Source organism: Haliotis asinina, chromosome 11, assembly GCF_037392515.1.
Source record: "Haliotis asinina isolate JCU_RB_2024 chromosome 11, JCU_Hal_asi_v2, whole genome shotgun sequence".
NCBI classification, from domain to species: domain Eukaryota; kingdom Metazoa; phylum Mollusca; class Gastropoda; order Lepetellida; family Haliotidae; genus Haliotis; species Haliotis asinina.
Genome location: NC_090290.1, coordinates 47,957,729 through 47,981,214, shown reverse-complemented (window position 1 = coordinate 47,981,214; position 23,486 = coordinate 47,957,729). Strand labels below are relative to the sequence as shown.

Here is a 23,486-nt window from a genome sequence, read left to right as displayed (position 1 = left end):
TTATCGGCAGTTTTCGTTTCTACCGTCGATTTGTTGCTATCGGAGACTAAATAATTACAACTGCAGTTGGTTTTACGTCGGTTTTGGCAATATTCCAGCAATAGCATGGCAGTGGACAACAGAAATGGGCCTAACAAATTGTACTCATGTAGGGAATCGAACTCGGGTCTTCGGCGTGACGAGTGAACGCTTTGACCACTAGGTTACCCTACCGCCCAATGTGTTTTCGGACCAATTTTACAAAAACACTGTAAATATATCAAGAAGAGGTTTGTTTTGACGCACATTGCTTCTGGGGAAAAATAACAGGTTTATACTTTCTTTACTCACTCAGCATATTATACAAACGAAACCAACAGACAAGAGAGAAACAAAGCACAGAGACAAAAACAAATCGGAATATTTGTAATACATCCCAGGAGTAAAAGTCCGATTGTGCTGTCCTGTTTTTTCTCTCTTTTTTTCAGAAGAAAAAATGTTCGCGATGAAATAGAGTACAAAAACATAATTTGTCACCAGGATCTTCTTCCAAAATAAGTGTTTTCACAGTGATGTTGCACATGGAAAAATGTGTTGTGAAAAGAAAGGTTCTACAGTACTTTTAACAACAACAGAGTAGTAAAAACTGCGGCAGTACGGAAAACACTCCATGACATAGTGACAGGTACAGAACTCCTCAGTCTTCACAAAACATAGCACACAGCCGAGAGTCCCCGGAGTCACACACAAGGAACACACACGCACGCAGGAACGCACGCACGCACGCACGCACTTCTGTTCATTCGATTTCTTGACTATGTAAGTTGTAACCATATTGTATGTTCAAACTGTTCGTACCTTGGAATACTCCGCAGAAAATCCCATAGCCCCCATGCCGTACATGTAATGTCCATGCGGATGAATCTGCTTCCTGAATGACTCCAGCACAGGCCAAGAACTACTTTCGTTGAACACAAGCTGACTATTGCCTTCGTAACATAGTCCGTTCATAAACTCATGACCTTGAACAAAAAACTCCCTGTCCCTCCACCTCGGTGCACAAACCTGGAAAAATTAAGCATAACAATCAGGAAACAGCATTTCATCTAAAAATGTTGTAGCAAACTCAAGACAATACGTGAGGCTCCAAGAATGGATTCCAAATGATTAGTTACAATTCTCATTGCGATGAACAAGACAATCTAAAATCTTATGAGCAAACACTTAATCTCAGCCTTTGACACGTTTGTGAATGTTTATAGTCGACTAACGCACGTCTTCTCCAGACTCTCATAGGACTAAGAAGGTAAAAGCTACAGAAACCTCTTTCTGAAAAAATATACCCGTGAAGATCGGATCTTCACCAACAAACGTTTGTCGTAGCATTGCTCTTCACCAACAAACGTTTGTCGTAAGGGACGACTAACGTGGTCAGTTGGTCAGGCTCGCTGACCCGTTGACACATGTCATCGGATCGCAGTTGTCTTGATGGATGCTCATGCTAAATTATCTGATCTAGGCACAATAATGTGCAGAGTCGTGCAAAAAGTATTCGGACACTTAACGCCATTTCCATAGACTAACATGTTATTTCAGGGATAATTTTCATGAAGTGAGTTTAGGAAGGATCTTTTTCAAATTTGGGGCGTTTAAAATCATCTCTGTTCTGCGCACATAATTTCAGTAAATAACTAATGGCATGACATTTATCACCCTACATGTGGCTCCACAATGCACAATCCCATAGGTCGCCATGTTAATTGAGTTTACGGCACAGTACATATGTTGATTAAATTGTCGCCACTCGATAAAGAAGCCACGGAAAAATAAACAGAAACTATGTGATTGTAGATAAGATGATTCCCACAATTGTCCAAAATTTGACTGATATCTTACGAAAATTGAATTCATTTATGCGAGATTAAATTAACATGTAAGTCTTTGGAAAATAGGTCAAGCGTCCGAATACATTTTGCATAATCCTGCACATACCGCTGCCATATTGCTGAGATATTGCTGAGATATTGCTGAGATATTGCTGAGTGCAATAAAGCCAGCAAGAAATCCTAAACAATAACAAGCTTTTCAGTTCCGGTCGTGTAATGATCGCAGCCATGAATCCAAGTCCAGCTGGATTAAATGGAAATTATAAAAAGAAACCAAGTAAATACACATCCACGACGAAGGAACGTTTCAATCGCTGGTTCCATATGTACGGAAAACTTCAGATATACTATCAAGTGAAGAAATACAGTCACACCATCTGAAACTCACTCGGATATTGCGGAGCTGATTAAATTACACTGGAGCTGGCCATTCAAGAAAAAAAATGTATAAACCAATCAAACACTGTTTTCGACATCGGAGCTGACGGCAAGTCACGATGGAATGGTAAGGACTGTCTCCTGATTCCAGTAAAGTGCTTCTCATAGACATTATAACTGAAACAAAATGTCAGTTTTTCTACGCGGGGTTTCGTGAGAACATAATTATAAAAATTGTAAATTAGGTTTGTTGAACGTTCTTAAAACACTACAAATTATATCAAAGTGAGCTAAAAAACGTACTGTCTTCGAAAGGAAAAAAACGGACATTTCAGATGTCAGCTTATTCAGTCAAGTAGATTCAGTGGGGATGCTTAAATGCATGGAAAAAACTTTGACGCCATCGACTATTAGATGTAACAATGTTAAGATCGGAACAAGTTCAAAATTCACAATGTCGGAAAATAAATAAAACTTTTTCAAAAAAAAAAAAAAAAAAAAAAAAAAATCAAAATGCGAATGTCTGGCCCCACCACTTAAGAAACAATGTTCCAAATGTCAGTTGCGTAATTGTCGATTGCCACAACTCCCGAAACCTATTTCTAAGGCCTTAAACGTCAATATTTAGATCCCGTGAAAAAGTGATTGATTTTCACTGTAGACAGGTGATCGGACCGAATACTGTTTGAGAGTGAGTGAGTATGGTTTTACGCCGCTTTTAGCCCTGTCCCAGCAATATCACGGCCGGGGACACCAGAAATGGGCTCCACACATTGTAACCACGTGGGAAATCGATCCCATGTCTGCAGCGTGACGAGCCAACGCTTTCATCACTAGCCTACCCCGTCACCCCGAATACTGTGTATACAATACATGTGTCGATTGATGTTTACTTGAAAAATACATTAGCCAATTTGTTCATCACGACATCGCGAGTCGTCAAATCGGACTAAATATATAGATTATGAGATTTATGTATCGTAATAGGCACGCCAACTAATGCAACTAGCGAATGGATGCTCCAGCATAGTGTAACCCCAAAGTGAGTGAGTGAGTGAGTTTAGTTTCAAGTCGCTCTTAGCAATATTCCAGCACCAGAAATTGGCTTCACACATTGTACTCGTGTGGGAATCGAACCCGGGTCTTCGGCGTGATGAGCGAACGCTTTGACCACTGGGCTAACCTACCATTCTCTTAATAAAAAGAAAGTAAGAAACTTCTAAAGCCGAAGTAAATTTCTGTGTCTTTGAATGTCAATAATCATGGTGTGATGAATGTGTGATTGCGGTTGACAGATTTATAGAACGGTACAAGCAGCTCACCACGACTCGGTTGTCGCCGTCCATATTGATATCTAACGTCGCACCCAGCCATTGTTTATTCTTACTGTGGTGCAAAGTGACGTTGTCCCACTTAGGCACCATCTGGCGGATATTTCCTGAAAATACAAAAAACGATAAGATCATTAGTCCAATTTCATTGTCAGTTTTTGTGGCTGGTGTTATGTCTAACCCCTGAAGATCCCAGTCAAAGAACCCATGCTTGTCGTAATACGTAACTATCGGCATCGGGTTTTCAGGCTCGCTGAGTTGGCTGACACATCTAATCGTATCCCAGTTGAGTTGACTGATGCTCATGCAGCTGGTCACTGGATTGTTTGGTGCAGGCAATTATTGACAGACCGCCACCAGTTGGAATATTGCTGAATGTGGCGTTAAAGCAGGATTAATCTACGCATTTCAACTTCCTTTATTCATAAAATGCTACGATGTAGTATAGAGACATGTGCAGAGACACTCACACCTGAATCATCCAAAGTGATTTTCCCCTCAACCATTAACAGGCAATCCCTCAGCTGAATCATCAAGTGACTTTGCCACCTGAATCATCCACCGGCACGTTCTCACATGAATCATCCACTGACTCTCTCACCTGACATCCATTGACCCTCTCACCTGAATCATCCACTGACTCTCTCACTTGACTCATCCATTGACCCACTCACCTGAATCATCCACTGCCTTTCTCACACTGACTCTCTCACATTGACTCTCTCACCTGACTCACCCATTGACTCTCTCACCTGACTTATCTATTCACTCTCACCCGAACCATTCACCGACACTCTCTCACCTGAATTATCCAAATTGACCCCCTCTCCTCAAAAGTTAACAGGGAATCTCTCAGCTGAATCATCAAGTGACTATCTCACCTGAACGTTCTCACTTTAATCAGTGATTCTCTTTCACCTGAATCATCCACTGACTCTCACCCGAATCATCCACCAGAATTCTCTCACCTGAGTTATCCACTGACTCTCTCACCTGAATCATCCACGGGTACTCTCTCACACGAGTTGTAGGCCCAGGAGCACTTGTACAGCACTCCCGGGCGGTCCAGTTCAGGAAGGTCTGCGTCGTCAGCTAGAGGAGCCCCTATCAACATCCTGTAACACAAACCTTACAATGAACACCACACACACATTCCATCATGCTCATTCCATATAGTGTTTGTTAGAGCCGCAAAGCTTCAAAATCGTATCGACCCGTGAAGATCCCGGGGTAGAATAGGTCTTCAGCAACCCATGCTTGCCATAAAAGGCGACTAAGCTTGTCGTAAGAGGCGACTAACGGGATCGGGTGGTCAGGCTCGCTGATTTGGTTGACACATGTCATCGGTTCCCAACTGCGCAGATCGATGCTCGTGTTGTCGATCACTGGATTGCCTGGTCCAGACTCGATTATTTACAGACCGCTGCCATATAGCTGGAATATTGCAGAGTGCGGCGTAAATCTAAACTCACTCACTCATAATCGTATCCAGCGTTCACAACATCCACTCAACCATTTGTGAATGGTTGACAGTTGAGAAAACGAATCGTTAAGAAATGGTATCAAATCCTAATTCAGTATATGAACATATTTCTTTGTAAAATTAACAGAGAGTAAAATTACAAAGAATTTACAATTTTATTAACAAAATGAAAACAAGACAAAACATAAGATAGAAGAAAACAATACAATAAAACGCAATAAGTGATATAACGTAAAATAGGTACAGAATTGTTCACATTCTCCTTGTAAAGTTGAAGCATTATTAGTGGGTAATAGACAAGTCGTGCTCGTGAATGGGTAGCTCGACAGCGTCACAAAAATGTCAGTCACGAGTTTATCGTCGAGGGCGAAAATTAAAGCATATTTCCCTTTCATTTATGTTGTAAATATTTTTGAAAACCAACCCAGTTAAACAAGTACGATAAATTGTTCACGTTAGTGCCGCCTAACGTGGTGTAGTAATTTTATGAGAGCTTCACACAACTCAATACAAGGTACGCAACTCCTGTTGCCCTATCGCACGAGCTAGAGTAAGGTCCCTTTGAAGCTACTTCCGCTTTTAGAAAACAACACAACATGTGCTCTCCACGTCTGCGTGGAGGCAGACTAAACAGCGGATTCTGAACGTGACAGGGAAGGCAGAAAATGGCTCAAGTCTCCGGGATGTTCCGCCAAACCTTCACGTTGCCCAGTAAGGACGTTTTGCGCTGGTTTCCTGGCCACATGTACAAAGGCATGGAGAGAATACAAGCCACACTGAAGGACATAGACTGTGTGATCGAGGTGCACGACTCGCGCATACCGTTCTCAGGCCGTAACCCTCGTTTTAGAGACATTTTAAGACTCAGACCACACGTGCTTTTACTAAACAAACTAGATCTCGCCGACCTTGACACAGCTCGTCAATCTCTCGTGAAAACCCGTTTGCATTCGGAAGGCATCGACAGTGTTTATTTCACAGATCTCCGCCAGTTTCAGCAGAGCAAATTTCTCAAGAGCGAAATCCTTCCCGCTATTATCAACCTGACAGAATCCAGACCCCGATTCAGTCGAAAGGGATTGAATGAATACAATATTATGGTGATAGGAGTGCCAAATGTAGGGAAGTCGACCTTTATAAACACTGTGCGATGGGCTAACATAAAACGAAAGGGTCGGGCTGCTGCCGTAGGCTCAGAGGCTGGAATTACCAAAAGTGTGGCTTCCAAGATCAAAGTTAATGCAGCCCCGCCGGTCTACATCATAGACACGCCAGGAATATTTACTCCACAGATCCCGGATGTTGAAACAGGCATGAGACTTGCTCTTTGCGCATGTCTGCCAGATTGTTTAGTTGAAGAGGAAACCATAGCAGACTACTTGCTATTCAGAATGAACAAAATGCGGAATTTCGCATATACTGAAGTTTTCGAGATTCCCAAAGCTACAGACAATATCTTAGATGTGTTGGCTCACATTGCCATAAAAAATAAGAAAGTGTTGAAAGTTCGTGATTTTTCCAATAATTCCTACAAATTACGACCCGACTTCAAAGAGGCAGGGAAACTGATGATTCGTGCATACAGAGACGGAACCTTCGGCAGAACATTCCTCGATGAGGATAGATTGAATTAAAGCATCCCAGTGCTAATAGTTACTTCGGTTTTGTCTTCATCTTAAGGTTACTTTTGTCCATACAATATTTCTTTTCGACAGAAAAGGCAGTTTGAGTCAGAGACAGCAAATGCCAACATTCTTTTGTATTTTTAATGACAAGCATGGCAAATGTCAAGCTTCAGTTACTATTATTTTGTTTGACACAGGCGGCAAATATCCAGCTTCAGTTTTATTTGTAACGCCATAACATTGTTCTGATCTGGTTGTTTTAATACTGTGTGTTCCAGAAAGTGTCTTTCCTTATGTTAAAAACAGTTTATGTAACAAAAATGACTGACAGAAATTTTCGTGACATAGTGCGAAGAAGTTTTACGGAAACCATTCTTTTTCATTGCAAAAGCCTGTTTCTTTCTGTTTACAGGCATTGGCAGAATAACTGAAACGTGTTTTCATGACTTCGTGCTAGGGATTTTCGCTGAAGCCTATGTTTTCCTTGACAGTGAACACGCTTGTTCAGAAAGAAAGGACAACAACGCTTTGACATACCAGCTGAATCTGAAAGCTTTTAACCCTCATAGGGCTAAGTGTTTTCAAATTCCTACGGAATACACCAGAAAGCAACAGACTTGGAGATGTAGATTGCAGTGGACTGGTAGTGAGGAATATCTGGACATAGATTGTAGAGAATATTAGGTATAACATTCTAGAATTAGACCTCTAGAGTGTTTGAGTGAGTGAGAGAGTTATGGGGAATCGATCTGTGGGTTCTGATCTAACTGAAAAAAATGATTAGCCATCTATGTCCACGTGTGTAATCACCAGCTATATCGGTATCAGTGGGTGAGTTTTAGTTCAAGCGATCTAAGCAATGTCACAGTATAGGACACCAGAAATGGGCTTCACACGTTGTAACCCTGTGGGGAATCAAACCCTTGTCTTCAGCGTGATGAGCGAATGCTTTAACCACCAGTCTGCCCCAGTGACAGTGTTGTAATTAGAATGTTTAGAGTCAAAGAGTGAGCATGGTTTTACACCGTTTGTATCATTATTCCAGATATATCACGGACACCAGAAATAGCCTTCACACATTGTATCCATGTGGGGAATCGAACCCGGGTCTTGTCCACGTGACGCGAGAAAGCTTTAACCTCTAGGCTAACCCGCCACCCCAGAATATTTAGACTAGAAGATAACAGACAGATAATGGATCTTGTAAAGGTAGGCCTTGGTGAATACACGACAGATTGGGACTTGTACATGGAGACAGTAGATACATGATCGACCCGCGAAGGTCCCGGGGTAGAATAGGCCTTCAGCAACCCATGCTTGCTATAAAATGCGACTGTACTTGTCGTAAGAGGCCTCTAACGGGATCGGGTGGTCAGGCTCGCTGACTTGGTTGACATATGTCATCGGTTCCCAATTGCTCAGATCGATGCTCATGTTGTTGGTCACTGGATTGCCTGGTCCAGACTCGATTATTTACACTCCGCCGCCATACAGCTGGAATATTGCTCGGTGCGGCGTAAAACTAATCTCACTCAGATTCATGATCGAGTTGGATGAGTGTGTCTAACATGCCTGGGCAGGAGGATAGTAGACGTGATGGACCAGTAGACGTACCTCATGGAGATTAGTAGACTTAGCCTATGGACAATATAGCCTTCGGTACCAGACGGATAGAGAAAGACAGACGATGTGAACTAGTAAGAATGAGACTGAGGAGACCAGTATCTCGGTTAGGCGAGGTGATATGGGGTTTAACATCGCATTTGAGAATATTTCGGTCATATTGCGAAGTGCATGCTTGTGTGTTGCTGCTTGTACTTGCGCAGACTTTAAACACTTGTGTTGTGCTTGTTCACTGAGATACCATGCCGCAGTTAAGTATGAATACCCCACTCAGACACATACTGACTCCGAGCCCACCGGTCTTTGTTTCACCCAGCAATGCCCAGTGCCAGCTAAGGGACCAGAAAGCACATATTTTATGACCCGCGACCTCCCGATTTGTTTGTGGACGCTCTAACCACAACATCACGGAGACCGTCAGTATCTCTGTTTGACTGAGAACGTCAGACTAGTATGTCTGCAGGTCAGGGTAGGAGTAGACTATCGCTTAATCTGTGAATATTATTAAGTGGGACATAAATAAAATGTTACATTTGTGTAGAAAAGGAACACAGTGAGATTGGTCACCCAACCTGATCTGATTAGATTCTAGACTTACTTTGTTTATGTTTTACTATTGCAAAAAGAGGAAGTGGAATGGAAAATAATGTACTTCAAGGACTGTGAGATCGACTGGACCTGTTGTAATTTGGGAGGGTGAGCTAACTGAAAAAGCGCAATGTGTTTCCGTGTGTAATCGCACACCTGCATCGTAATATAGCGACAGTATCACGGTGGGGGACACCAGAAATGGGCTTCACACATTGTACTCATGAGCTGATTCGAACCCGGTCTGATTCGAACCCGGGTCTTCTGCGTGACGAGCGAACGCTTTAACAACTACCCACCGCCCCTACTTAGGTAACATTATCCCAAAGCGTTGAATTGATTAACCCAGTATCATTGAATGAGTGGCCACTTCTAATACAATATGCCTGTAGGAAATGAATTACTCAAGTCGTTGATAATACCCAGCTCTGTGTTACGGTGAGTAGATCAAACTAATACTTATGGGCAATAAATAGCGCTCCTGACCTTTGTAAAGGTCACAGCATTTACAAACTGGGTGTGAAGCGGCTTTGTGCGCTGTTCATTGAACAGTCTCCACGTGGAACGGACTCTATAGCTAACATATGTATAGTGTGGTCCTGACCAGGCTGTCCATTTCTTGTAGGTCATACATTAAAGGCACTATACCACACCAAACTTCTCAAAAAATAAATAATGCATTTTTCTCAGTAATATTAACTATCACCCTCGGGGAAACTGCCACATAATTTACTCCAAAGGAAATTACGTATTTAGATTATAAAATTGCATTAGAATGTTCCAATGAATTAATGCAACGTTGCATTAGATCGACTCGCTCGCCCTCTTCCAGACGACATTATTTCAAGTGAACCCCTTGACTGAAACCAGTTCGGAAAAATCCGACAACACTGCGTGCGACAGTTGTATATGTACGAAGGAATTGTTTGCATTCGATATATGTTTCAGTTATCAATTTTAGGCAAGCGGTAAGAGATAATAAGTTTTTCATTGCATCAACAAGAAGCTGAAGTGAGTGCATATATCCTAATATATTGTCGAAAGTGTGCAACACTGTGCCTTTAATGTCAGAGGATTTAAACTGTGGAGCAAGGCGTAAGTAAGTGGAAAAAATATTAGTGCATTTTACATACATGATTAATAATGGGTATAGTCGATAGATTGTGAGTGAGACTAATGGCGTGTAAGTATAGATGCGGTGTTACGATATACATATTGTTTATCATTATTCATCCACTAACCGACACCGCGCCCAGTATATATAAAACTGCTTAAGAAACGATTTTTTATTCACGTCTACTTTCGGTGATGCGCCTATAGAGCTGTAGGTCACGCTGCCCAATTACAGCCGGCTACGCAAAGTATATGATAAAGTTCTTCCAGCCCATTTTACATATTTTTTTATTGCTTTTGTTGCAGTACTTTGTTCACGAACAATGCATATACTGTCGAGAGATGGCTATACATTGTACAAAAGAATACATCAACTGGTCAAAGCAATATGTGGCAATATATACCAGCCCATTTCTGGGGTCCCCCGTCGTGATATTGCTGGAATAATGTTCAAAACCGCGTAAACCTCAACTCACTCACACACTCACACACTCACTCACTCGAATTCCGGTGGTAATGGAACCCCTAAATATTAGAATACATTCTGTACCAGAGAGTGTAATCCCAAATATAACATACGTTGTATTGACTGCACAAGATACGTTGTTATGCAGTTTTTATGTTTATATGTTTGGTAATTAAAATGATTTATTTTTAAATTTAGTTCATGCACCTATGTACTCAAATTAAAACAAAACAAACTCTCGTGACAAATTAGACGACTAAAGGGATCGGGTTACTTATTCCACATTTCTGATGTCCCCGGCCTTGACATTGCTAGAACATTGCTAAAGGCGGCACAAAACAGTACTCACTCACTCACTCACTTAATCCAATCCTAGATCGATGCACACGATGTCAATCACAGGATTGTTTGGTCCAGACTAAGTTATATATTTTTACATACAGTTATAATACCCAGCACGGCGTTAAACGATCTGGATAAAACAAGACATTGATGGACAAGACAAACAGGGTAAATTGACAGTGTGAACACTGATGTAATAGTAAAACGAAGTAGCCATCGGCATCAGCAACATCTCGCCATTCATCTCCACAGCAGATGACTACACCGTGTGATGAATCGTCTTGTTTGCTGCAGTCGCTCCAGACATACAGTCGACTGACTGAACGAGAGATCGAGGTTCTTATCATTTGTTGTTTTTTGTTTCTTTCACCTTCAAACAGAGATAATGGAATACTCTTTGTAAGTCAGTTAAAATTTAAACGTTCTGCTCACAAGGGACTTGAAGTCAGAGATAACATCCTCGGATTGAAATAAGATTGTTTTTATGTGGCGTTATACAGCGAGGCTGATCTATACAGTTGAGTCTTCATAGACTAGTGTCATGGGGAGGATTTCTCCGCAGGCCTTGACAGTTGCAGCGGAAGCAAAAGACCCGTTTTAAAGTGCCAGTATCGGAGTTTCACTTTTTTTCACTTTTACGTCGCTTTTACTAATATTCCAGCGATAGAGACACCAGAACGACTTAACACATTGTAGCCATGTAGGGACAGTGGATTAAAACCCGTGTCTTCGGCGTGACGAACGAACGTTTTAACCACTAGCCTATCCCACCACCGCTTATCCGATTCGTAATTGTTGCCTTAATTAGTGTCGGCAGGGGGATAATGAGGTAACCTTGTGGTTAAGACTGTCGTTCGTCACGCTGAAGACCGGGGTTCGATTCCCCACATAAGTAAAACATGTAGCCAATTTCAGGTGATCCGGGTTCGATTCCCCACATGGGAAAAATATGTGAAGTCCATTACTGGTGTCCCCTGTCGTAGAATGTCTGAAATATTGCTAAACGCGGCGTAAAACTAAACTCACTCACTATGGTTGGCAGAGTGGCATTGAGTTTAAAGTGTTAGCTCGTCACTGTGGAGACTTTGGTCGATTCCCTTGATCTGGAAAGTCCACGCCTTGTATGGCATGCACTGACGATTAACAAACTGCTGAAGGCAGCTTATTGTGTTCCATTTTGTTATTGATATACTGCTAAAGGCTGATTAATGTGCCCCAATTTCATGTGACTGGAATGCCGCTAAAGGCCGAATCCCAGTATGCGTGAAATATCGCTACAAGTGGTATATTGTGGGTCTCTGTGCAACTGCTATGAATAGAATATTCATACAGAATATGGAACTATGTTCAGGCCATTATTCATAGACTGTTTCACCCTTTTATTCATGAACTATAATTCATACACATTCTCTCCTGCTATTAGTCATAGGCTTTATTGCAGGCTATCATCTGTAAGTTTTGTTTTATGCTATTATTGCACGAATCGCTTTATAAATATTCCTTATCATTATTACTGCTGTACCCGGTGTATTGTGCCCGATTTTGATATGTTTGGAATGTTAACATAAGTCGGCGTAGTGTGCCCGATTTTGATATGGTTGGAATGTTAACATAAGTCGGTGTAGTGTGCCAGTTTTTGATATGGTTGGAATGTTAACATAAGTCGGCGTAGTGTGCCAGTTTTTGATATGGTTGGAATGTTAACATAAGTCGGCGTAGTGTGCCAGTTTTTGATATGGTTGGAATGTTAACATAAGTCGGCGTAGTGTGCCAGTTTTTGATATGTTTGGAATGTTAAGATAAGTCGGCGTATTGTGTCAGTTTTTGATATGGTTGGAATGTTAACATAAGTCGGCGTAGTGTGCCAGTTTTTGATATGGTTGGAATGTTAAGATAAGTCGGCGTATTGTGTCAGTTTTTGATATGGTTGGAATGTTAACATAAGTCGGCGTAGTGTGCCCGATTTTGATATCATCGATTAATGTTGTTAATACGGCGAACTGTACTTGATTGGGGGCTGGAATGGTAGTAAATGCGGCAAATTGTGCATGTTTTTATACGATGGGAATGTTGTTAATTCGGCAAATTGTGTCCGCCTTTGAAAAGGTTCGAATGGTACAAATTGTGGCGTATTCTGCCCCATCTTGAATAGAGAGATGCTGCTAGGATTTTAATGCCACTAAAAGCGGTGTATTGTTAAAACAATCGGTGACCTAGCTGCCTGGTTCGAACTCGATTTTTACTGGCATCTTGCGGATCAAAACTCGACTGTTCACAGACAGTCGTACAATTAACGCTAGTAAAACCTAAGATTTACTCTTATTGTATAACCTTTGTAACACAAGGTTAGGGTCCGTTCCCTTCCGGAGCCCCTAGATTTATATTTACCATAAAAATATCCAAGTCGTAGTTTGATAGATACAAGAGTACGTCAGAAGAGACTCGCGTGTCGAGTCAGTGCCCATGCTCGAAATTGATCAAACCACAATGAACGAAGCAGACAAAAAAAACCCAAACAATTCCGCTTCACAAAAAGCTGCAAGTGTCATTCGCCGACGGCGATATTTCAAGGGCTCTCACACAATGAACAATTATACTGTAGGATAGATGCGTGTTTAAAGCCTTACGTTTTTCCCCAAAGCACTAAATGGTATTTTAGCTTCCATGTAATTGTGTTATTGTACGTCATAAACGCTAGTTACCATGGCACCATGCTGTCGCTCACACAGCACCACATCGATGAGTTGGTAGAATACGAGTCGGAAGTGTTTTCTTTTATCTTGTAATTTTTCATATATGTTTTTGAACAAAGAGATTTCATGTTCTGCATGGATGGTTGGTTGTTGTACCTTCAAAAGTTCCATATGAATGAAAGAGATGGATCGTACGCCGCTTTTGGCAATTTTCCAGCAAAATGATCGCAGGGGACACCACAAGTGGGCTTCATACACTGTACCTAGAGGTTTTCAGTGTGACGAGCGAACGATTTAACCACTGGACTACCCTATCGTGCCCTACCTATACGGCTGCCTGAAAATAATCGAGTTTGGAGAGGATAATCTAGTGATCTGTAGTCTGAGCATCGAACGATCCAATCAACAAATCAATCGAACCTGACCATCTGATCCACTTCGCCGAATCTGACTGCAAGGATGAGTTGCTGGGGACTTAGTCCAACCTGGAGTGAGTGAGCAAAGTTTTACGCTTTTAGCAATATACCAGTAACATCACGGCAAGTGACAACAGAATTGGCCTTCACACACTGCAACCATGTTGAGAATCGAACCCAGGTCTTCGGCCTGACGAGTGAACGCTTTAGCCACTGGGCTACCCCAAGCCCCGAGTCCACCTGAAATATCTATAAGGCGTTTTACGAAAAGTCTAGGTTGCACTGCAACAACAGGGAATGCACTTCAACCTAACATTGACTTGACTTGACCAAAACATAAACTGTCATCTTCAACGCCATCTGCATCTCAGTAACAGACAGTGTACTGAAGGCCAACATATACGTAAGTCAGTAACAGACAGTGTACTGAAGGTCAACATATATGTAAGTCAGTAACAGACAGTGTACTGAAGGCCAACATATACTTAAGTCAGTAACAGACAGTGTACTGAAGGCCAACATATACGTAAGTCAGTAACAGACAGTGTACTGAAGGCCAACATATACGTAAGTCAGTAACAGACAGTGTACTGAAGGCCAACATATACGTAAGTCAGTAACAGACAGTGTACTGAAGGCCAACATATACGTAAGTCAGTAACAGACAGTGTACTGAAGGCCAACATATACGTAAGTCAGTAACAGACAGTGTACTGAAGGCCAACATATACGTAAGTCAGTAACAGACAGTGTACTGAAGGCCAACATATATGTAAGTCAGTAACAGACAGTGTACTGAAGGCCAACATATACGTAAGTAACAGACAGTGTACTGAAGGCCAACATATACGTAAGTCAGTAACAGACAGTGTACTGAAGGCCAACATATACGTAAGTCAGTAACAGACAGTGTACTGAAGGCCAACATATATGTAAGTCAGTAACAGACAGTGGTAACAGTAGGTACTACCCCATTAAACTCAGCCAGTATTGGGGGATTCGAGTCACGATATGGGTACAAAGTGGGATTCCCATAATGGGTGTCAATCCCATTTCTAGTGGTCCCCGCCGTGATTAAGCTGGAATATTGCTAAAACGGCGTGACATCATACTCACTCACTCAATCACTAACCCAGGGAACTATTAGAGCCTCACACACTTGACTAAACACAAACGGTTAGTGTTCAAGGTCCAAAACCGTCTTTCAACCCGTAGAAGAAAGCGAACGAAAGTCTAACGCTCCCTTAAACCACAAACAGACAGCACTCGAGTCTGAAGTCCTCTTTCAGCTCAATAACAGACTGGGTACTTGAGAGTAACACTCAGTTTTATACAACTAGTGTACTAAAGGCCATAACGTCTAACGTAAGACTGGAAAACATATGAGTTCCCGGTTATGAGGGAGGTAGAAACTGCTTACTACTTTCTAGAATATTAATCTGACAAATACCACTTTGGAGAATATTAATTTGACAAGACAAAGGTTAAAGAGGTGCTGTTCCTGTGATTTAAACTATCTGAGCAAAGATTGTGTGTGTGTGTGCGACCGCGTGCGTAAGAGAGAGAGAGAGAGAGAGAGAGAGAGAGAAGGGGGGGGGGGAGAGAGATTTTCTTTTGCTATCATTTACATTTGTGCAAGGCGTCAGTGTCAAGTGACATATGATCCGAATTACATATTTCAGTTAAACCTGATCAGTTACGTCAACTTGGAGGCCGTGTAGAAATAACGGAGAAAAGCAATGATCATGTTAAGAGATAAACCAGTCATCTTAAATATCGCAGAAGATATTTTCCGCATTTACTTACTCCACCAATATCATTCCGTGGGACCTTATCGTCGAAGTCCCTTTTTCTCGAGTTCGCGAAAGAAGGTCACGTTTTCTGAAAACAACTTTTAACCCTATTTGAGAAGCATGTAAATCCGACCATCCCATAATGGCATTTTACGACGAGTCTGGTCTACTGCAGACCAGTTCTAACCGGATCTTGCCGGGGTGCTTTAACGTGAAACAGCCAGGGTATAGCTACTTTAAGCATTCAAGAACTTCAAGGCCGTCAGTCGTTATGTAAACAGCGTCCTTCTATGACAGGAAATGCATACATTACAAGTGCCTGACATGGGAGCTCACTAATTTCTTTAATCTGTCAAATTATAGCCTCTGGGGTGACGTGCTGCTCTGTCAGCAAGTGTTCTCAGTCGGAAAGTCTCGGAAAACACCTCCTACGCGACATTGTGAATCACTTCCGACTGTTCTTGTCATTTCAAATTTGAAACGTTTTTAACAGATACATACGACGATATGTTTAGTCTCTGTTCAAATTCCTCTAGGAGCATACGTTGTCTTGAAAATATCGCCCACATGGAGGGTTTGCAGTCGATGTCATAAACGATTTTGTTCGCAGCACAGCGATTGCACTGTCACCTGACATCATTCGGCGACATTCGTCCGTTTCCGTAACCCGCATAGGACCCACCCTTCCATCGATGAAAGCTCTGTGCAAAATTACAACTTATCGATCAGTACGCGCATATGACGTCAAAAACATCGTCAGAGTCCATCAGAGATAATTATTGTTCATTTCGTCCACTTCTTCCATATAACAATTAACGCAAGATACAGATTATCTGTCTTAACCATACCGTATATCCGTATATCAACCGAAGTCCTGTAAGTTTAAAATACATCTGCAACATTTTATGCATAGTAGAAAACAATGTGCAGCCATGTTGAAAATAGTCCTTCGAGTTCCGTGTACTAGTTTTCTCTTTGGTGAGCGCGATATTTTGATACTGATTCTTGTACCGTTGTCAACCAGGAATCTGTGTGTAATCTGTAAAACGTCGCACTCACCAGCTAAATGATTTTGCTATCCATAAACTTTGTGGATGTTGTAATTCTAAACTTTTCATAATTCCACAATTCCCTCGAGTTGACAGTTCTTTTAGCTATGCACTTAGACGGATCCCAGTTACAACAAGCGTCATCAGAAGATGACATATCCCCCCGGCCCCCACATATTTGAAAGGACAAATCATCTGACAGTTACTTGATGTTTTCTTAGATTAAGTTTGAATAGTTTCCATGGAAGTCATGAAAAATATAAATGCCATATATCTGTAAACAGCAAAAGGCACCACTTCAAGATCTGTCTCATATAACAGCCAAGATCTGTTGAAAGATATCATTTTGATATCCATTTTGAGACTAAGTGAGAATTAGTTCCATGGAAACCAGGAAAAATAAACATACCAAAACATTGTAAATAGCAAAAGGCACCACTTTGTGGTCTGCCTCAAATATCTGCCAAGTTTTTGCTGTAAGATATTGAATAGTTTTCGAGTTGTGCTGTGGAAACAAAGCCCATCCCTCCATTTTGAGACTAAGTCAAAATCGTTTCCATTGAAACTGGGAAAATGATAAATCACAAAAATTCTGTAAATAGCAAAAGGCACCACTTTAGGGTCTCCCCTACATATCTGCCAAGGTTTGCAGAAAGATATTTAGAATGTTTGAGTTCTGCTACGGAAACGCAGCCCATCCCTAGATTTTTAGACGAAGTCCGAAACCCAAACAATTATAAATCACAAAAATCTGTAAACAGCAAAAGGCACCACGTTGGGGTCTGCCACATATATCTACCAAGTTTTGCTGACAGATATTAGGAACTTTTTGAGGTGTGCTCCGGAAACGAAACACACCTCTCACTTTTGAGACAAAGTTCGAATAATTTCTATGGAAACCGAGACAATAATATATCAGAAAAACCAGTAAATAGCAAAAGGCACTACTTTAGGTTCTGACTAATGTATGTAACAAGTTTTGCAGAAAAATATTGAACGGTTTTAGTTCTGCTCCGGAGACGAAGCCCATCCCTCCATTTTGAGACTAAGTCCAAAACGTTTCCATTGAAACCGGGAATATATATATGCCAAAACTCTGTAAACAGCAAAAGGCACAGCCATAGGCTGAGATTGCTATATCTATCAAGTTTGGTCTAAAAATATTGAACGGTTTCTGAGTTATGCTCCGGAAACAAAATGATTACGGACGGACGAGGCGTCGACTTTATCCCCCCGCAGTACATGCCGGGGTGCATAAAAATGGCCACAAGAAGGCCACTCGGCTTGTAACGGAGTTTACCACGAATTCTGACATGTCTTGCAGCATCTCGAATACGCATGTGACGCTAGAAAAGGTCAACAGACAGTCTAAAATCGCTTTACTTTCTGGAAAGTTACATGACACTAATTCAAAATGGTAGCGCCATTTTGTCTCTTGAAAGCATCACGCTGCCACTTTTACAGAACTGTCAAGATTATGGCACAAAGCTCCTTGGCGAGTTCGTTCTGTGAACGTATATAAAGTCTGAGCTGTGAATAAGTCTCATTTAACATGGAAACCAATAGACACGATTATTGTGGAATAAATATGTGAGTGAGTATGGTTCCAAACCATTTTTAACAATATCCACGGCGGAAAGACACCAGAACTGGGCTTCACACATTATACCCATATGGGGAATCGAACACGGATCGACGAGCGAACGCTTTAACCAGTCGCTGTCTGGCTGAAAAAATGTCAGTGCAAAGTGAAATCTCACTCACTCACTGATACATACAGGTTATTTGCTGAGTAAAAATTGGAACTTCAAAATTGTAAGTTATTAATGAATGATTATGGTTTTACGCCCTCTATAGCAATATCCTGCATTATCACGAAGAAAGACACGAGAAATAGGCTTCACACATTGTACAAATGTCTGCAACCAAATTTGTGGGTTTTGCGTCTCGTGCAAACCCTTGAACGACTCTCCCGCCAACCCGAAATTGCAAATGATAATTGCAAAATAACTTAGGGATATTGGTATTCTTGTGATTGATATCTTGCCAGTGTATCAATAACAAATATTTGAATAATTCATAATGAATAATTAATGATTTCAAAATTTACATATACATGCATCCCTAACTATTTTTGTTCAGTATAAATACAGAGAGCAATAATGTGTCTGACAAGGCATCATTCATAAAATAATTGAAAATTGAGAAATAACTTTTAGTTAATTGAGCAAATAACTGAGGCAGGGTAAGACAATACAGTCATCGATATTGAAATCAACGATATACACCGTTGCGATCGATCACAATCAGCTAATTCACCGAGAATAACAAATCGGCTGTCCGCTAGGAAGCATGCTATTTATTCGGACCCGGAAATCACCACAGAGAAAGGGATCTTATTTAAATGGTCGCTTCATGTATCAATGTTAGGATTACCCACACCTATTCTAATCTGGAATCGGGCGCTGGGGTAGCCCAGTGGTAAAGGCGTTCGCTCCTCACGCTGACGACCCAGGTTCGATTCCCCACATTGTGTGAAGCCCATTCGTGGTGTCCCCCGTCATGATACTGCTGGAATAATGTTAAAGACGACGTAAAAGTAAGTTCACTGACTCAGCCATGGTCGCTTCATGTAACAATCTTAGGATTCTAGACACTTATTCTAACCTTGAACCTCCATGCCCCTTCTGTATTTATACAACACAGCAAAACTACCAGAGTAGACTGGGCGCCCGATTCTAAAAAAAAACTTGTATGTACGGTAGCTTACACTGCGCATGGGATCATGCCAAAGATACCAGTTAAACGTGAGGAAGGCGCCTTAAGTACGTAAGAGCTACATTTAATACGTCATATTTTTATACTATCTGTCTGAAGCAATACAAGATAACAAGACGGCTGTTTATTTTGGTGAAGGAAACATTCATTTCTAAATTGAAGATGGGACTAGTTTTATTTCAGTGAAAGCAAAACAACATACGCCAATCATTCTGATGAGAGGCGGCTGAAAAAACAAACAAACAAACAAAAATAATGATTATATCATGGCTTCAGTTGAGATTAAAGGAACGCCCATCGTGCACACTGACATTTGTCACAGAAATAAAGTTATGTTATTGAATATTTAAAAACAAATCCTACAAAAAAAAACTCAGACGAAGCCGAGAACAATCCTTCATTGTGGAACAGTGGTAAGCTACGCTTGCCAAATTATTGTAGACCCGAGCAGGGCTCCTATCTAATTGATTCAGAGAACGAATACACACTATTATACAACACACACCATTGTCGTTTTGATGCACTGGGCCTATATTTATGAAGCTCTCTTAGCGCTAAAATAGTCTTAAGTTACTGTTAATGTGTGGCACTATCTTAGCTCTAAGAGAGCTTCGAAAATCTAGGCCCTGGAAGGTTTCAACAATAGAAAGACACAGACACACAAATCATCTAAATTAAAACTGGAAGTTTCAGATATTTACAATTTTGTTAGGCATCATACGCTGTTTCAGAATACACAAAGACAACAGGGCCTTTCAGATATTTGAACGGACTATAGAATGTAAATATAAAAAATCTTATAGTCTGAAGTAGCTTTAATTTCCTCCTGCAAAGCCCGAAGACCAAATCAAATTTATAAACTTTTTTATTTCCATCGACCTGGGCTGATTGATTGGCTAAGTTCAGTACCCATAAAAGGTGTAGCCTGGTTGATTGCCTGACACCCCCGATATGAAGCTGAGAACCTGGAAATGATTTGAATAGCTTTTAGCCGACAGACATCCAGACAACAGGAGATGTGAAATTCCTAACCGAAATAATCAAACGTCGTTATCAGAAATTTTACATGGAAAACAATATACAAACTTCCTATTTCCCAAGGGACAAGTGGCGTATTCCATTGCTTATATTCTTCAAAATAAGACTTCATTTTAACCCTAATTATTCCAATGAAGTAGACACTTGTCAGAAGGTTATATACACATCGCAGTAGTTGCTGCTGCTGCTGCTGCTGCTGTGACAATGACGATGACGTTGAAGTCAATTCAAAGCTGATAAATGCATGGAAGTGTACCGAAGGGACCGGTCCATAGATTTAGTATGGACGTAATCAAGTCTTCAGTTAAAGGAAGACGCAGATTAAAGTGACTTATTCTTTGTTACGACTTTTATACGGTTAGAAGGAATAAGAAAGTGACGTTGATTAACAGAATGCACTCTTTGTCAGGACATATAAATAAAATACAGTGAATGAGTGTCGTTAATTAACAGAATGCACTCTTTGTCAGGACTTATATAAATAAGATACAGGGATAGTCTGACGTTAAGAAACAAAATGTACTCTTTGTTAAGACTTCTATACAATAAAATATAGTGATTGAGTGACGTAAATTGTACTCTTTGTTAGGACTTCTATACAATAAAATACAGCGATAGAGTGTCGTTAATTGTACACTTTGTCGTACAATAAACACAGAGTGAGTTAGTGACGTAAGGTACCGTAATGTACATTCTGTTAATATAACTTTTGTGTAATAAAATACATCGAATGAATGACGTAAATTAACGGAATGTAACGTTTGTCATGACGTATACACCTAAAAATAGATCTAGGACTAGTAAGAAATTTCAACTTAACTTAAGATGTCAAACATATCCTCCACCTTATATGTTTTCAATAGTTTTATAACATGATCTTTTACGACATGTACGAATAATGGACCACGTGAATAAAAAACACTGTACAAAAAAGACTAACTCTTGCCTACACAAATGTCAAAGCACTATTATGGTATTAACATGGTGGAAATGCACGATATTTCAATAAAATATTCTGTCATAGAATCTTTATAAAATATTGTGCATTTCCACCATGTTAATAATATTACCCGGATTCTCCACCACTTGTTAACTCGCGAGTTTGGGGAATCAGCTCGCTTGGCAGCTAGGAGGTGTAACTATACCAACCCACACACAACACGAGAACCTGAGTAAATAAACAAGGAGTTTATTGCGCCACAGTCACAGGATGATTTTTACATAATTAGGTACAAATAATTATTAGAACATATTGACAATCAGTAATCAGTTGCCAAGATACATTATCATTACATGCTGCTATACAAAGTACATAATCATCATACGTCGATGTACACGACACATACTACATAAATCAAGATACATTTCTAACACATAACATCAACACAATTTCGTTAATACATCTTATAATACTAGCATATCCAAAACAACATTACGCAATACATAATGAAATACACAGTGTCGAACACACTCTATACATTATACCAGGATCATTCAACACGGGAAAGTATTTACTCATAATACAATAATTCAAACAATACACGACACGCTCCACGACAGCCACGAAACCACTAGCATAGGACACCAGAAATGGTTTAAGACATTGTGCCCACGTGGGGAATCGAACCCGGGCCTTCAGCGTGAAGAACAAACGCTCTAACCACTAGGGTACACTAGGGGAGCAATAGAGAGTAAAACAGTCTAAAATATATTAACGACCCTCGTTCCACATAACATAACGACCTTGCCAAGGATCTTAACATGTGGTCATGATAGCGAACATGTATTGCAGAAAACATTGAACAGTAATGGTAACGATTTGCCAAGGTAGAAGAAAGTAAAGGGTCTTACCTGAGTAAATAAACAAGGAGTTTATTGCGCCACAGTCACAGGATGATTTGTGACTGTGGTCGTCCCTGTTTTATACCCTTTCCCAGTTGTCATAGCTAATCGGGTTTACTGATAATATTGCTGATAAGTTGTTGTATCTAAATCCTATTGCCTAATTCGACTACCGATAACGTACCTACTGCGAAGTTAAGTTACTCTATCTGTCAGAATTACATAAAGATTTTCATAACGTATTTGACCACAACGGCGTTGACAAGCGAAAGACATGATGCATCTGCTGACACATACAAGATATTGGTCTTGGACATTCGATATCGGTGTGACCACGAGTGAAGTACACGATAAATTGGATTAGGCTATCTCTATCTGTTAACACTTACAAGATACTGGTCTTGGACCTTCGTTATCAGTGTGACCCTTGGCAGACTGAAGATGTGGCACGTGTAGCATTTCGATATTTCAATAAAATATTCTGTCATAGAATCTTTATAAAATATTGTGCATTTCCACCATGTTAATAATGGCTCAAAACAAAATGGTCGCGATAATGCTTTAAACCCAGTGGCTTAGTTATTTCCATTGTGAAGATGAGCCTTTTCCAAATTCTGACATTTATTACAAACGAAAATAATACGGAAACGTTGAATATTTTTTGTGGTTAAAATCGTAATGCTGGATTCTCAATGTCTCTCAGGCACCTTATGGTCAAACAGATACTGTATTTATTGAAAGTCATGTAAAGGAATTGCCACAAGAAGCCTATTCTTGAAAAACCTTCTTCCGCGTTCACCAGACGGTTGAAATACAGAGACAAAAAGATGTTTGAAGGCGCTGAATATCTTACTAAATGACAGTTGGGCAATGGTGGCATTCCATTCACCAAAAATACATGTGATCGCCAGCACACAAAGTCAGCCGCCTAACCCGCTCAGATACTGCGAGTTCCAGAAACCATGGAGTGAGTGAGTGAGTTTAGTATCCCTCTGAGACGCGTAAAAATAGTTTTTTCCTTTGTCTGGGGTATAACGCCGTACCCAGCAGTATTACAGCTACA

The 23,486-nt window shown here is 40.6% G+C and overlaps 2 protein-coding genes across 2 annotated transcripts in view; one reads left to right on the top strand and one right to left on the bottom strand.

Annotated features, from left to right (window-relative positions):
- The window catches only part of LOC137256236 (integrin alpha-4-like), a 101,322-nt gene that overhangs the window by 14,878 nt on the left and 62,958 nt on the right, over window positions 1–23,486 (bottom strand). The window contains exons 2-4 of the mRNA XM_067793959.1: window positions 4,568–4,689; window positions 3,566–3,681; window positions 838–1,044 (exon numbers count right to left, since the gene is read on the bottom strand). Coding sequence (XP_067650060.1) covers window positions 838–1,044; window positions 3,566–3,681; window positions 4,568–4,689 — 445 coding nt within the window. The remainder of the gene's footprint in view (window positions 1–837; window positions 1,045–3,565; window positions 3,682–4,567; window positions 4,690–23,486) is intronic.
- LOC137255807 (mitochondrial ribosome-associated GTPase 1-like) lies at window positions 5,624–6,707 on the top strand. Its single transcript, XM_067793348.1, has one exon. It carries the CDS (start codon window positions 5,723–5,725, stop codon window positions 6,689–6,691), a length of 969 nt encoding a protein of 322 aa, XP_067649449.1. The 5' UTR covers window positions 5,624–5,722; the 3' UTR covers window positions 6,692–6,707.

Coding starts and splice junctions, on each gene's coding strand:
- LOC137255807 (XM_067793348.1), top strand. CDS start 5,723: ATGGCTCAAGTCTCCGGGATGTTCCGCCAAACCTTCACGTTGCCCAGT.